This window comes from Rhinolophus sinicus, chromosome 2, assembly GCF_057876585.1.
Source record: "Rhinolophus sinicus isolate RSI-liver-muscle chromosome 2, RSI-T2T, whole genome shotgun sequence".
NCBI lineage: Eukaryota > Metazoa > Chordata > Mammalia > Chiroptera > Rhinolophidae > Rhinolophus > Rhinolophus sinicus.
In genome coordinates this window covers 29,537,278-29,553,152 of record NC_142502.1, presented here as the reverse complement: position 1 = coordinate 29,553,152, position 15,875 = coordinate 29,537,278, and the positions used below count along the sequence as shown (strand labels likewise).

Here is a 15,875-nt window from a genome sequence, read left to right as displayed (position 1 = left end):
CATTAAAAAATCAGAATCCTCAGTTTTTCTTGTTCAAAAAAATGTGAAATCTCAGTTTAGTGTCAATTGATGATAAATTAGTATAAAATATAAACTGTAATTTTCACTAACTACAGTGAAAAAATACTTCACACAAAGATTTGGAATAAATGCACAAAGACAGACTAGGCCTTGCATCAAAATTTATGCATGGTTTAGCAATAAGCCTATTGTTACGTAAGCCAAAAATAACATTAAAGTCAAGCGATATCTGTTTTCTTTTTTTACTTAACTACAATCATTCTCTAAAAATGCACTTATCCAATATTTATGCTCTTAAATATTGTGTGTGAGGCATTTTTATCCACTTAATATTAACATATAATCTCTTTTTCTCCAAAGAACGTAAACTTCAAAGATAATTAGTTTTTGAAAACAGTGCTGCCTTAGTTCCCTCAGCAGTCTTCTTCATTTAATCCCTGAGGTTTGAGAAAGAAAAGGCTTAGACAGCCTGCAGGAGGAAGGATGTAGAAAAAGCCATTACAAGTAGAGGGTATAGGAAGAAGAGGGATGCAGATGGATATATGGAGATCTACCTATTTTAAGGAAGCAATCTGAGAAGCAGAGATGATGTTAGGACACCGAACAAATATACCCCCAAGAATTATGTTTCTTCATTTAAAAAAAAAAAAAGTTATTCAGTTAATACAGTAACATTTACATAAAATTATTTAAATGGGGTGCTTTTGTTAACCAAAGGTACTCACAGGTAACACAAACAAGAAACTGCCTAACTTTCCCAATGCTCTCATAACATTGATAAAATCTTATCTATAAAGACCACTGATTTGCATCTTAATTAATGTAGTGAGAATAAAAATGTCCCCCTTAAATTACTGTAGCCACATAGCTATCTACCATTCTCTTGTATACCAATGACTTTACAACCTATGGTGCATTTCTCCCCAAACTGTTTGCTCTGTGGCTCAATTTTAATCTGGCATTTCAGGCTTTCTAGAACCTCATCCTACTCTATAAGGCCCTTATAAATTCTTCAAGACCTCCTGCACAGGCCATGTTTCCCTCTACTGTTATAGGTGCCCTACGTGAAGACGATTAGACCCTCTTCAGTGGGCATGCTCTAATGGAAAGGTCTAACGGAAAATCAGACACATGTACATACAGAAAGAAAAGATATAAGCAATAACTATAGGCATCTAAAAAGCCGTGATAGATATACTATCTTTAATGACAGTAGACAGATAGAAAGAAACCTAGTCTCCAAAACCAAATAAAGTAGAAGTATTTATTCCCCACGTTGCATTCGTCTTCCTAATGTGCTTGCAAGTTCATAAATAGCTAGTTTCCCACAACATACTTCCCCCAAATAGTCCTCAGACACCAGTTTCCGGTATAGAAATACAGAACTATAGATAAGCAGCATCAGCATATCATCCAATCTGTCTAATGTCAGTGCGGGAAGTGGGAAACAGGAGCACACTCAAACCACGTGAAGACTGTCTTTTGAGCTCTGCTCCTGAAGAGGAAATAACAGCAGATCGGATGAGTATCAGACCCATCCCATGCTACTGATACTAAGCAAACAATCAGAGAGCTTAAGTGGGACGGACAATTGGTTAAAAGAGAAATTCATCAACCAAGGGAACACAACTTACAACGTTTGTAGTGTTATAAAAACTATTATGACACTGATGGATTATGGCCTATGGTCAGATATAAAGTCACTGCCTAAAATTCCAGTGAATTGTTGGAACATAAAATCTGCTGTGGGATCACATCACTACTACTCCAAAGCTTTGTAACTGATAGAAAAAAAAAGGTTATTCAACACTTGTATGCTACAAGCTTATTTCAAATTTATCTACTGTACTAAAAAAATCATTATCACATGGTTTATTAAGTAATCATTTATTAGCTAAAAAGACAATCTGTCTGTAAATTAATACAGTCATTAAAATAGAGACTCCTATGCTTTCCCAATCAATTTAAGTCTTCGTGAATTAAAGGACTCAACTGCTGCTTTTAACTTTGGATACTTTCTCAGTTGTGTTTCAAGTAACACAATGACTTGATTTCCCCTGAGTAAACAGAATTACAGGAGAGGGACTAGTCATACAGATAAGAAATCACTTTGTTTTGTACCATTCCAGAATGAGATCGAACATACAATAAATGACTACTCAACAAGATGGGGGAAAGACGGAGCTATGCATCATTAATATTAGCCTTTATTAAGTCAAGTATGTCTGTAAAACACTGAAAGATCAGCCTAAGGGAATAAAAGCACAAAAAGATGTAAGAAAATAAATTCAAGTAAACCAAGAAAAATAACAGACAACCCCAAGTTGGATGGCAGAATACAGCCACATATATCAGTAAGCATATGAAATAAATGGCCTAAATTCACCAGTGAAAAGACAATTCTCAAATAGGATTAAAAAACATGTTCCCTCAAAGACAAAAGGATACAACGTTTAAAAGAAATAGAAGAAGAGACAAAGACTGAAAGTCTCGACAAATCCTAACCAAAATAAAACTAGTAGGGTAATATTAATATCAAATAAAATAAATTCTAAGGTACCAAGTGAGGATAAAAAGGGGGGCAAACCCAAGAATACATAATTCTGCACCTATATGCATCTAATAATCCAGGCTCATATTTTATAAAACATAAACTTACAAAAATACAATGAGAAGTTCTCAAATCAACCACCATAATTTTTAACTAATAAACAGTTAAACAACAGATAGAGGTATAGACAACATGTCCCACATAATTAATAAGTCTGATCAAGAGGACAAATCTAAAAACCTGTGCCAACAATTAAAGGATAACACGCTTTCCCAATCTCAAAAGAACTCTATTGACTGTGTATTACCCTGTTTCCCTGCAAATAAGACCAAGCCAGACAATCAGCTCTAAAGCGTCTTTTGCAGCAAAAATTAATATAAGACCTGGTATTATATTATTATATTATATTATATTATATTATATTATAGTATAGTATAGTATAGTATATTATAGTATATTATATTATATTGTACCGGGTCTTATATTAAAGTAAGACAGGGTCTTACACTAATCTTTGCTCCAAAAGACTCATTAGAGCTGATTGTCTGGCTAGGTCTTATTTTGGGGGAAACACGGTAGACTGCAAAGTAAGTCTTAACAAATACAATAGACTCTCTTATTTAAACCGCATTCTGATCACAATGTAATAAAACAGGAAATCTGAACATAAGAAAAATGTCAGCTTCCCACAAGACATGCACACACTCTGGAAATTTAAAAACACATTTATAAAAACTTCAGCGGTCACAAATGACCCATAATGGGATGAGAAAATATTAAGAACTAAATAGCAATGAAAGCACTGTATTTAAAAACTGGTACTATCACCAAGAGTCACCTGAAGGTTAATTAGAGCCATGGAAATATGTATACCGGGGGTGCCAAAAAAATGTATACAAGTGGACACTTTGGTCAACATTGCTCAAGCAGTAGTTCGCCATAATCAGAAGTGCCTGGATGCTGATCGTAACCACTTTGAGCACCTCTTGTAATTGCAGAAGTCAAACACACTTGTATTCATCTTTTGTTATCGGTACATTGAGTATTACAATTTTAATACAGTTTTCCTTTCTTAAAATGTGTATACATATTTTTTTTGGCACCCTCTGTATATTGAATATTCAACTCAAGAAATTGGAAAAATAATAGAGAAATCCCAAAGAAAAAACAAAGAGCAAAAGGGAACAATATATTGCAAAATGGAATATAAACAAAACCAAGTTGTTTCTCAGGAAAAAAAAATATTAAAATGGTAACTACAGCAAGAATGATCAAGAAGAAAATGTAAAAAAAAAAAACAACACTAGAAATGAAAAAGAAATCAAAATCAAATATACAAGATGAAAATAATACGAAAACCTTCATGCCAATAAGATTTGCTAAATTAGTTTAAACGGACAGTTTCCACTAAAAATATGAATTACTAAAACTGACTCAAGAAAAAACATAAACAGACTATAAGGAAATTGAACCAATTATTCAAAAAAAAAAATCCCCTCCAACCTTTCTTTTCCCACAAAAAGGCCACTAGTCCAAGAGAATTTTAAAGGCACGGTCCTAACAGGTTTCCAAAGAATTCTGATAACATTCACTACCAATTCACGTCTTCACCACCTTTTCATAAAACTTTCCTAGTTTTGTTTTTAGAAACTAGGAAAAGAACATCCTTAATCTGAGAAAAAATATCTATTTTTAAAAATCCTAGAGCAATCCTATATAAAACTTATAAAAAGATGCTCAACCTCATGATTTGCAAATTGTAGTATTGTTTGCATGTTTTCAATTATACACCACCATCTTCCTCTGAAAGGATCACACTTGCCCACCCATTGTTATCAGCCTTAACCATGTGACTTGCTTGGCCAATGAGATATAAATGAAAGTGATATATACCATTTCCAAGCAGATGAATTAAGAGCCATAGTGAGGTTTTGCCTGTTCTCTTTTTCCTCTATTGTGAGAACAGCATGTCCCAGGTAGCAGACACACCTTGAGATTTGGTTCAAAATTCAAGAAGATATAGAAGCAGAGCCACAGCTAACCCACTAAGGTCATGAAACACATACAAGGAATAAACCATCGTTATTATAAGTCCAGGAGATTTGGAGGCTGTTACTGCAACATAATAGTGAAAGTTGACAGTCGTCAAATAAACACAAATTGAAATATTGAGACAGTATTTCACATCCAAATGATTGGTCAAAATCAATGTCTGGTAACAAGAAGTGCTGATGGCAAATGTGGAAAAATCAAACAGTGGTTGCTGGATGGAATTTAAAATGGCACAACCACTTTGGAGATCCCTTTGGCATATTGAAGAAATAAAACTGCATCCTATCTACCCTATCAAGAAACTCTTGAACAAGAAACAAGGAAACGTGTGCAATAATGTTCACTGAAGCACTGATTCATATAAACTACAAAGAAAATGTGCCTCAGAGGAGAAATGGATAAACTGGTTTAGTCACTCAAAAGAATACTATACAGCAGTTAAAATGAATAAAGTAGATTCACACATCATAAAAAGACACAAGGAGAGCAAGAGAGGAGAGATGAGAATGAGATTTTAGCAATGTCTTTTTGATTCCTTAAAAAAAAAAAATAGCTGAAACACATGGCAAAATGGTAACATCTGATTAAAATTTTTAAGGTGCATATGAAACTGTCTCTTCCATTATTTCTATACTGTTGTACTTTTAAATTTATCACGACTTAAAAAAAAGAGAACAAAAATAGACTTAAATCATAAGGCATATTTTTCAGTCTTGATGACATCAAGAATGTCAGAGATGATAAGGGCCTTCTAGATTATCTACATAATCCTCTATATTCTATAGATAAAGTCAGTTTCGGGGCCACAGTTTGAACCAGAGGGGTGAAGTAAATAAATGACAAGGTTCAGTAACAAGTTATCATCAAGTTGGTTCTCAAAATTTAGACTTCCTCACTTCTAGGATGGGTAGGAAAAAACAAGGGACATGCGCTCAAACACAATGTAACTGAATCAAGTTCAGAACACCATTCTGTTGTTTTCCTACTGTCCCCTTCCCCTTACTGCTGAGACACAGTATCGTTCTCTCTCTTTGAGAGCTTTAATGATTTTTCACCCTCTTTTGTTACCTTTTTTCCTGAAACAACTGGAAATATGAGAACAATTATTGTGAAATGAATTAAAAAACAAAAGTTCTACATAACTAATACAAATACAAAGAGAAAGGCAAGGACCATGCATCATTCATCTCAGTAACTCATTGGTCAGGTTCATGTCCTCCAGAGCCAAACTACCAGGGCTGGAACACAGGCTCAACCACCAGCTAGCTATGAAACTTGGAGCAAGTAACTTAGCCTCTCTAAGCCTACATTCCCTATTGTAATATTGGGACGATCCATAATAGTACCTATTTCATATAGATTCTTATAACTATTACATGAGATAATCCATTCAAAGCTCTTCACACAGTTCTACAGTAAACGTCAGCAAATAGTATATGTCATGTAAATAAAGTGATGTGAGCTATGAAAAACAACAAACTTTTGATTACTATAAAGCTCTAAGGTGCTAGATGCCTTTAAAAAATTACATTGGTAATTAATCAGCAACAGTGCTCATGAATTATATGTTTTGCAAATCCTGAGTGTTTTTTAATTAAAAATAAATAAATGAGCTAGATTTTATGTCATGATTTGTCTCAGGATAAAAACACTTGGGGTAAACTACTGAAATTTTATGACCCTGAAATGTAAACATAGGGCTATCATTTCTCCTCAAGCGAAATATCTTATAGCCAGAGATAATATTTAAACTATTTAATGCCCATTCAGAACAGACACCAGACAATCCACATAACAGTGCAGATTGGCAGAACACCAGCCGTGCTTATTCTTCAGGGACAGGAACTAGTTTTTGGAATGGAAATAATGACCCTCTTCTACAGTTTCTGGTTTCTTATGTTTGTTTGTTTGTTGTTTGTTTTTAATGCAAAATTGTGACAAACTAATTTGTAGGAACAGAAAAATATATTGTGGCCTACCACAAATGAAGGCAGACTACACTTCTGCTTTCATTTCATAATTTAGATAGCTCTCTAATCAGCTCACTGACTCACCTCCAGGTCACAGCTGTACTCGGTGCCATCTAGGAGGGTCACTTTACACTGGACAGTTTTGGTCTTCTTGATGGCTTTTTGAGAGGCATTCTCTGCTTTTAGCTCATTGGTCTGTACTTCCTTTGTCTCTCTTTTGGCTGCTTCTTCTGATTTGTGTTCTTGTGTTTCCTTTACCTTCTCCTCCTCTCTCTCCTTCCTTACTTCTTCAGCAGGCTGTTGATGAAAAAATTAAGTTCATATGAAAGTTGACCGATGTGCAGAAGACAACACAATAAAAGGAAAATCCTTAGTAAGAATGGTGATGGTTATAAACACTATTAGCCTAAGATTTTAAAAGACTTCACATTTTTTCTAGAAAGTATTTCCACATATATTCCTTCCCTCAATCCACTGCCAATTTTCTCATTTTGCCAATCTGGTCATTTCAGCATTAAACGAGTAAAAAAAATTACATCCCAGCAACTGCAATTTAAATACCATTTCAAATAATAAAATTGCCCATTATCTCATTCCATGGCAAAACATAGGCTTCATTAGGCAACCAAAATGCACACACTTACAAATCTATTTCTTCCTACTTGCTGAACACTTAAATAAATCAAATCAAACAGGTATAAAAGTACATACTGTTTAAAAAGAGAGGTGACAGTATTTGAGAGTATCTGTTTAACCTTAAAAGGAACAGATATATTAAAAATAAAAACTATATATAAAAAAGGAACAGATATACATTTTTTTATGGTGTGCATTTATAGTGGATTTTTTTTTTTTTTTGCTTTATTATTTTGGAAATTTTTAAAAGAGTAAGGCGGCTGCGGTAAACCATACCAATACCCATATCCCAGATATAGTAAGCCAAAGTAGTATCTAAGTACAAGAAACCTGGAAATGATTCAAAACAAACAAATCCTTTTTGTAAAGCAGCTACACCACCAAGCTTTCATTTCTAGACAATCACTTCTCAAACATACCTGTGTCTCAGGACTGGTTACTGAACGTTCCTCTTCCTTGGCATCAACCTTAATTACCTGTTGTTTTCTCTGAGCTGTTTCTTCAGCATCACCCTTGGCCTGCCTTTCTTCTTCAGGAAGAGATTCCTCTTTATCTAAAACCTGCTCTTCCACAACAGCCTGGGCAGGCTCTTTCTTATCCCCTCCATCTTTGGCCGCTACTAAGGTATAGGACTTTTGCTTCTTAAGCCACGGGGGGATGAATCGAGAAATTCCCCTGCTCTCAGATGGATCCTTTTCTCTCTTCCGGCGGCGTGGACTACTTTTGTGATCAGCTGGAGGAGATGGCTGGGAACCTTTTTCCTCCTCTGGATCAGATGACTGATTCTGCTGATTTTCTGCTGCTTCTTTAGGTTTCTCCTTGGTGGCATCTGCCCCTAACTGGTCAGAGTCCTTCTTCACTTCCGACACAGAGCCTACTTCAGTAGTCATGGTGACAGCTTATACTGTAAACAAAACAAAATCACCAAATGGTATTTTACAGACTCTCCGAGGTTTAGTGTGGAGGCAAGGGATAGGATAAGGAAGGATGGGAAGGGGTGTGGCAGAGAGATGATGGGGAGAAAATACCTGTAGAGAAAGTTCCTAAGCACAACAGAAAAATGGAGACTGCTTCTCTAACTTTGAGAATTCTCTATTAGAATCAAAGAATCAAAACTAGCATCACAATGGAATTAATTCTGATTCTGTAGAGAAAGCACTTAAAATCAAGAGAGCTAGAAAGAGGGGTTACTTTTATTTGGTTTCATCTAGCTATAAACAATAATTCACCCCCCAAATCCAATTTTTCTAAGGAAAATTACTTTTCTCTATACTTGGTATCCCTTACTCTTTAATACAAAGTGTCACTGATAATGTTAGAAAGTACTGAGACATATTCACTGTAATTTCACACATTAAAACTAAAATGTTAGGTATTGTAAAAAAATGAATGTTAAATATTGGGTGTTTAATAGCAAGAAAATTAAATCTGTAATGTATTCTTTTTTGTTCCCACATTAAATCTCATAATTCATTGTCACTGTTACAATACAAAAGTCAGTCTTCTGGAAAGGTACTCTAATTATGATCAAAACTCCAAAACTCCACCCTACCCAACCTCAAACACGATTTTCTTTGAATATGTGATTATAAGAAAATATCTTATATCTTAAAATGGCCCCGATCTGAACCAAATGAAAATATTATAGGGGTTAAAAAAATCATCTAATAATTGATTCTATCATAATTATGAAAACAAAATTGAAATTAAATCTGAAAGTAACAGGCTGTCTACATTTTACGCAAGCAAAGAGGGACTTGTAAAGCATAGCAGCACCACTGACATAAAAATAATAGGCAGGAATGGCAGAGACAATACGTTTTCTCCTCTCTTATCAATGATTAAAGTGCTCAAAGGCCTGGCACCCTGGCCACCGGGAAATTTCCCAACTATCTTCAAAAGTGATCCAAACTTGAACGGTTCAAAAAATAAAATACACTTATTTTAAAGCTTTATTGAAATAGTCTCGTAACATAAAATTCACCCTTTTTCAATTATACAGTTAATGGTTTTGAGTACATTCACAAGACTATGCAACTATCACCACTATCTAATTCTAGAACATTTTCATCATTCCAAAAAGAAACCCTGTATCCATTAATAGTTACTCTCCATTCTTGAACCACCCCTCAACCCCAAACCCCTGGCAACCACTAACTTACTTTCAATATGTATGGATTTGCTTATTCTGGACATATCAAATAAATGGAATTATACAAAATGTGGCATTTTCACTTAGCATGTTTTCAAAGTTCATCCACGTTGTAGCATGTGTAAGTATTGTACTTGTTTCTTAAAATATTTTCACTACCTTTTGCAAATGATTTATTTGATAAGTCTAGTACCCATAATATATAAAGAAGTTTGCAACTCAGCAAAAACAAACAAAAAAAAAAAAGGTAAAAAACGAGCAAAGGATTTGAGTAGACATTTCTCCAAAGAAGATACACAAATGGCCAATAAGCACTTGAAATAATGTGCAACATCTAATCAGTCATTAGGGAATTGCAAATTAAAGCCACCATGAGATACTACCACTTCACATATATTAGAATGCTATAACAAGTACGTATTGGTGAGGATATGGAAAATTTGGAACTCTCAACAATGCTGGCAAGAATGTAAAATGGCTGGAAAATAGTTTGGCAATTCCTCAAAGTTAAACAAAGTTACCACATGACCCAGCAATTCCACTCCTAGGTATATACCCAAGAGGAATGAAAACATGTTCACACAAAAAACTTGAAATGAATGTTCATAACCGCATTATTCGTAATAATAAAAAAAAATGGAAACAATCCAAATGCCTAATAGCTGGTGAATGGATAAACAAAATGTGGTATGTCCATATAATAGAATATAAGTCATGAAAAGGAATGACGTACTAACATATGCTGCCACAAACAACCTAAAAAACATTGCTAAGTAAAATAAGTCAGATACAAAGGCTATGTTGTATAACCGATTTATATGAAATTTCCAGAATAGGCAAATCCACAAAGACAATGTAGATTAGGGGCTGCAAAGGGCTGTGAGGAGAGAACAGGGAAAGACTGCTAATGGGCACAGGGTTTCTTTTTGGGGTGATGAAAATAACACAGTGGTGATAGCTATACAATCGTGTGACTAATATTCAAAATCACTGAATTGTAAACTTTAAAAGGCTGATATCTCAAGAATAAAAACTAATTTTAAAAATGTTATTCACTTCAGCTTATAATTAATGGGCCCCTACAATGTGCCAAGTACTGGGCATCTGAATAAAGACTGTCTTTGAAGAGCTGAGGGGTTGGGGGAGTACAGATAAGTCAAGTACATGTTGCTTAAAAATCACAGGCCGAAAACTTAGCCCAGATTGAAAGAGGGTCATTAGGCAAGACTTCCTGCAGAAGTTGATATCTGAGGTGCTTAAAAATGAGTCCTCATTACTCAGGCAAGGGAGTCAGGATGGGAGAGGCATGTGCCAGGCATCCGGAAGTGTGGAAGCATGAGAATGTTCCTTCTATAGGAAACCACAAGTACTGAAAAAGAATGCATTACACAAATGAAGTGGGAGCTTGTGAGTGGGGGGATGTAGGAGGGGAGGAGGAAGGTGAATTAGTAATGACAAAGTAGAAGTAGTAAGCAGAAGCCAGAACATTAAAGGTTCTCATGTACTGTGCTAAGGAAGCTCTGGAGGTTGATTTAAAGGCAATAAGAAGTCATGCAAACACTTTAAGTAGAGTAGTAATGTAATCACATTTCACATAGCTGAACTTAGCCGTAAAGTATAGGATGAGAGAAAAGACTGAAATAGAAAGACATCCGGGAGGCTGTACAATATCCAGGCATGAGAAGTTGATGGTCTGTACTATGACAGAACCAATGAGGTAAAGAATAAAAAAATCTGTAGTGATGTGTTTAACTTATACCTGTGTGTAATATCAGATCACCAAACTTAAACATTGTATTTTTGTCAAACTGGGATGTAAACGTCACAGATAAGGCCAGACTGGCTGCATAGGTATCAGCCTGCTATATTGTGGGAAATTATATCAAAATATTAAAGCATTGCTTTCATTTAGGAAGAGATGAGGCAAACAAAATTTGTTAAGTCATTATACCAAACTAATATTATTACTGAGATTTTTCTTCTGCGGTCTGAAATGAAAGCTCAGATAAATACAGTTGCCATTTATAAACTTTTGAGTTTTCTTCCTCAACTTAGTTAAACTAAAAAAAAGTTCACCCATTTCTCCCACCCCACAACCCCTCCCCTATGAGCTTGGTTTTTGCTTTTCTTTTTTTTTGAAGATTCCACATAGTATAAGACAGATCATATGCTATTTGTCTTTCTCTGTCTGACTTATTTCATTTAGCATAATGCCCTTTAGGTTATTCTATTTTGTCACAAATGGCAAGATTTCATTTTTTTATGACTGAATAACATTCATATATCATTGTCTATCCATTCATCCATCGATGGACACTTAGGTTGTTTCCATATTTTGGCTATTGTAAACAATGCTGCATTGAACATGGGGGTGCATATATCTTTTTGAATTAGTGTTTTCATTTTCCACCAACAAATACTCAGAAGTGGAATTGCTGGTTCATATGGTAGTTCTATTTTTAATTTTTTTGAGGAATCTCCACACTGTTTTTCATAGTGGCTGCCCCATTATTAGGCATTTAAAATTCGAAAATATGTCTGCCAATAGGACCCTTACATAAGTACTTGAACTGGCTCCATACTGTGCAGAAAACTATTTTTTCCTTCGTGATGGTACTATTTTCCATGTACCACTTAAGTGGAGAATATTCTTTACGTTAATAATGAAATGACCAAAGTTGATTTGTAGCATATACCCTCTAACTACATTTTGGAGAGCTGAATCAGTTCCCTGGTAAAAATTAAAACAAAAACATTGTATTTGTCTAAGCTAACCAAGGTAACTGGCAGCTGCCTAATTACTTTGGCTGTGAGAAATAATCTGGAGACCAAGCAACGAAACCTGATTTCTGGTCAAAGTATTTTTATAAGCAATAAAATATAAAACAAAAGTTTCAATTATTATATTAAATGTATTAATAATTGTATTTTAATCATAAGAGCTGTTACTACTTACTGTGTCAGACATTTACACATAAGTTCTGCTTCTCAAAACATCCTACACGGTTGCATTATCCCCATTTTGCAGGTACTAAGCAGAGGAGCAGAAGTTACCTGACTAAGCCATTTAGTAAACGGAGGACCACACAGCTATATACACCTGTTTTCACATGTAGTTCATAATGCAATCACAACTCTTCCCTCGTCCGTCAACAATCGAATCAACCAGAGCCCTTGGCTTGGTGCTCAAAGAAGATTCATGCCAGTGTGTGAAAATGACGACAGGACAACATGGATGTATTCTGTCATTTACTATAATTAGCCCTTCCCCTCCCCAAAATAAGAAATTTACAGATGAGTTCCCATCACAAGTAAAATCGTGTATCTGAAGGTTGTTATGTAGCCAGGTAATCAAAACTGAGCTAATGGACAAAAACTAAAGACAAGGTGCTAATCCAGAGACAAAGCCATGAAGCCTCACTAAGGCGTCCTCTTCAGTCACCGCTGTATTTCCAACAGGTAAGTTCTAAGAATTCAGAGATGTGGTGCGCACACATTAGAGTACACAGACACGGAATTGCAACGTTGTACACCTGAAATTTGTGATACTAACCAATGTTACCGCAATACATTTAATAACAACTACAAAAAAGGAACCTCAGAGCTAGCAGTACCGCATCCAAACAGAAGTTACAAGATTTAAAAAAAAATGGAAATGGCTAATTAGATTGTAAATAGTCAACAATAAGGATGGATGTAATTATATGTAAATAAGTACATTCTTAAAATAGTTTTGAGAGATCAACAAAGCTCCAACCTAAACATTACCTTCTTCGTTGACAAAATGGTTTCTTGAACGAATTACCACCATCATCAAGAAAACATGATTACAGCACATCCAGTCACCATAATTATCATGCCTGTAACTCTGCAAGTTTCAAAAATGCATAAGCCTTTGAACGCCATCGCCCACTAAAATGGCAACTCCTGCAGTGGAACACAATCCCTCCCACTAAAATGAAAGCCCCAGAGGGCTGGGATCTTTCTTTTCTTCACTGCTATGTTCCCAGCATCTAGGCTGGCACATAAGAAACAGCCGATAAATATTTACTTAATGAGTGTTGTGAAATTATCTAGTCTAATACCCTTATTTTATCTTATCAACACGGAAACAGGCTCAGAAAGACTAGATTTGCCTGAGATCACAAAGCTAGACAGGTGAAGACAAAACCAGGACTGTGGTTTCCCAAGCATTAGCAACACTCATTCCACTAAGCTTTCATTACAAATACCTAAAATCCATCATTAGTAAGTTATATAACATACTAAGTAAAGACCTTTCTACTTATCATCAACCCAAAAGAACATTGCTGTGAACAGCTAGCCCATTAGACAAGCATGTGGTTTTGACACAATTACCATGTTGGCATGCTCCATCTGGGTTGACAAAAGTGTTCATTATTGTAACAGCTCCATGAGAAAATGCATGAGTCATTTAACACGCAACCGAGCAGAAAACCATCAACAACAGAGAATCAGCACTGTTAGGTAAGGAGCTGTGTTATGTGAAACCGTTCTTTTTCCTAATGTTTAAAAAAGACGGTCAATTCCAAGGTGCTATCTCTATCACTAGCCTAACCTGCCTACCCTATAATATTATGCTCCCGAACACACTGGCTCTTTATGGGAATTCTACAGCAAGCAAAGCAAAGCAGATACACAACTCTAGACACTCACTCATACAAAGAACTTCAAACAAGGGTTCACACTTATTATTCAGTCCAGATGTTTCCTTAAGACCTTGAGAAAACCAGGGCTACTCTAAGAGCCCTTACTTTTAACAAAATCCCTGAGCAGGAAACAGGGTGGGTGCCGCTGCCAGGTGAGTGGCTCCCATCCTTGGCTGAGATCACGAGCAATAAGAGATCTTTGACTTCTACACACAGAGCTGAGTCCATTCATTACTTCAGGCTCAAGAGTTACAAAATGAGAAAGCACGCATTTCTAAACTTCAAAAAAATGGTAGTGAGGGGATAGAGAAGCTGTTCTTTGAACTTGGAGAAAGACATAAACAAAATGGTGTGACAAATAACAAACCTTAAAAAAAATATATTAGCAATAAGTGCGCAGTTCCAATTGGGTCATTTTTTAGGTCCGACAAACTTGTTCACATCTGTTGTGACTGGGCACAGGGTATACAGAGCAACTTGCTAGTGCCCACATGTGCCTGCTTATGCTCATCTCCCCAAATAGCCTGTCGCCCAAGAGAAGGTCTTTTAATACCCTGCTACCTTTCCTTAAAGCATTAAATGAGAAAAACAAATACGGCAACCAAAATATCTAATAGGAAAGATGGAGCGAGCAGCCACTTAACTCCACTTGGGACAAAAGAGTGATGCTTCTCAAATACATCCCGCAAGTAAAAGGCGGGGAGGAGGGGCAAGGAGGAGGACGAAAGGGAGGAAAGAGGAAAAAGAAATATCTGGAGAGGGAGAAGGAATAACAAAAACAGGCCCACTTAGGGCAGACTGTAATTCCTCTCCCTAGTAGGTTTATTTATCTTAAATGTTAGAAGGTCTAGAAATACTATAAACTAGAGTTCGTTTTGAAATAACCAATGTCGCCCACCCTAGTTACCTTTGTAACAACACACTGTATCACTTGTTTAGAGTTTTTTTGTTGTTGTTTTTTGTTGTTGTTTTTTAAGGGAAAAAAGACCTATAAGAGAGAAAGAACTATTTCTATAAAGACATAAGCTAGCATCTGTTTTAAATTAAAACAACTCATACAAAAGATACGAACTACAGTCCTTTGCTAGTTTAAGTCTAGGCAGGATCAGGTTACATTCAGAGCATGTGTTTCCTCCATCCTTTCTCATTTTTTAAGAAAACCCAAATTTTGTTCAGTTTTTCTCTCTCTTCCATATGCGTGCCAATGGAGGCTGGCTCCAGGCTGGGCTCCAGGGTAGCTTCTCCTGGTCTAGGGCAATTATGTCATTGCCCTCCCCATGCCAAGAAGACATGCAGAAAGTCTGTTGGTAGGCTTCTGGGGAAAGATTCCTCCCTCTTAGAAGAGTCACAAGGAAGAGAAGGCCCCTCTTCTGCCTCTGAGCACTGTTTCCATGACTCCTAGAAATGCTGTTGCTACCTTGAATAATCCTTGAGGGAAGAAAGCCTGAGGAAAAGGAGAGACACCACAGAGGGCACTGAAAGAGTACGACAGAGAAGAGGACCAGCCCCTTGAGCAGGCCACACATGGCCAGTCCTACGTTCAAACTTTCTGTTACGTGAGACAATATATCCCCTATGGTTCAAACAATGGAGCTAGGCGTTTCCGTTACTTGCAGCCACTATTAGCCCCTGCGTATTGTATTCTGAGGCAAGCATTAGAAAATAAGCCCCAAGAAACTGGGAGCACATATAGAACTATCTCAGGTAATTATTATTTCCCACTGGGTTTTATGGCTCTCATACCTAACAGCCGTGGTTGTCAAAATGTTCTAATTTTTCCCAGATGCTCAATTTTTAAAAACTTATTGTCTCAGTTAATATGA

General features: G+C 36.1%; 1 protein-coding gene across 21 annotated transcripts in view; it reads right to left on the bottom strand.

Annotated features, from left to right (window-relative positions):
* EPB41L2 (erythrocyte membrane protein band 4.1 like 2) overlaps nucleotides 1–15,875 on the bottom strand; it is a 209,511-nt gene that overhangs the window by 101,291 nt on the left and 92,345 nt on the right. For all 21 annotated transcript variants that reach the window (XM_074333571.2, XM_074333587.2, XM_074333572.2 and 18 more), the window contains exons 2-3: nucleotides 7,650–8,134; nucleotides 6,679–6,891 (exon numbers count right to left, since the gene is read on the bottom strand). In XM_074333571.2, the coding sequence (XP_074189672.2) occupies nucleotides 6,679–6,891; nucleotides 7,650–8,120 (684 nt within the window). In that variant the 5' untranslated portion in view covers nucleotides 8,121–8,134. The remainder of the gene's footprint in view (nucleotides 1–6,678; nucleotides 6,892–7,649; nucleotides 8,135–15,875) is intronic.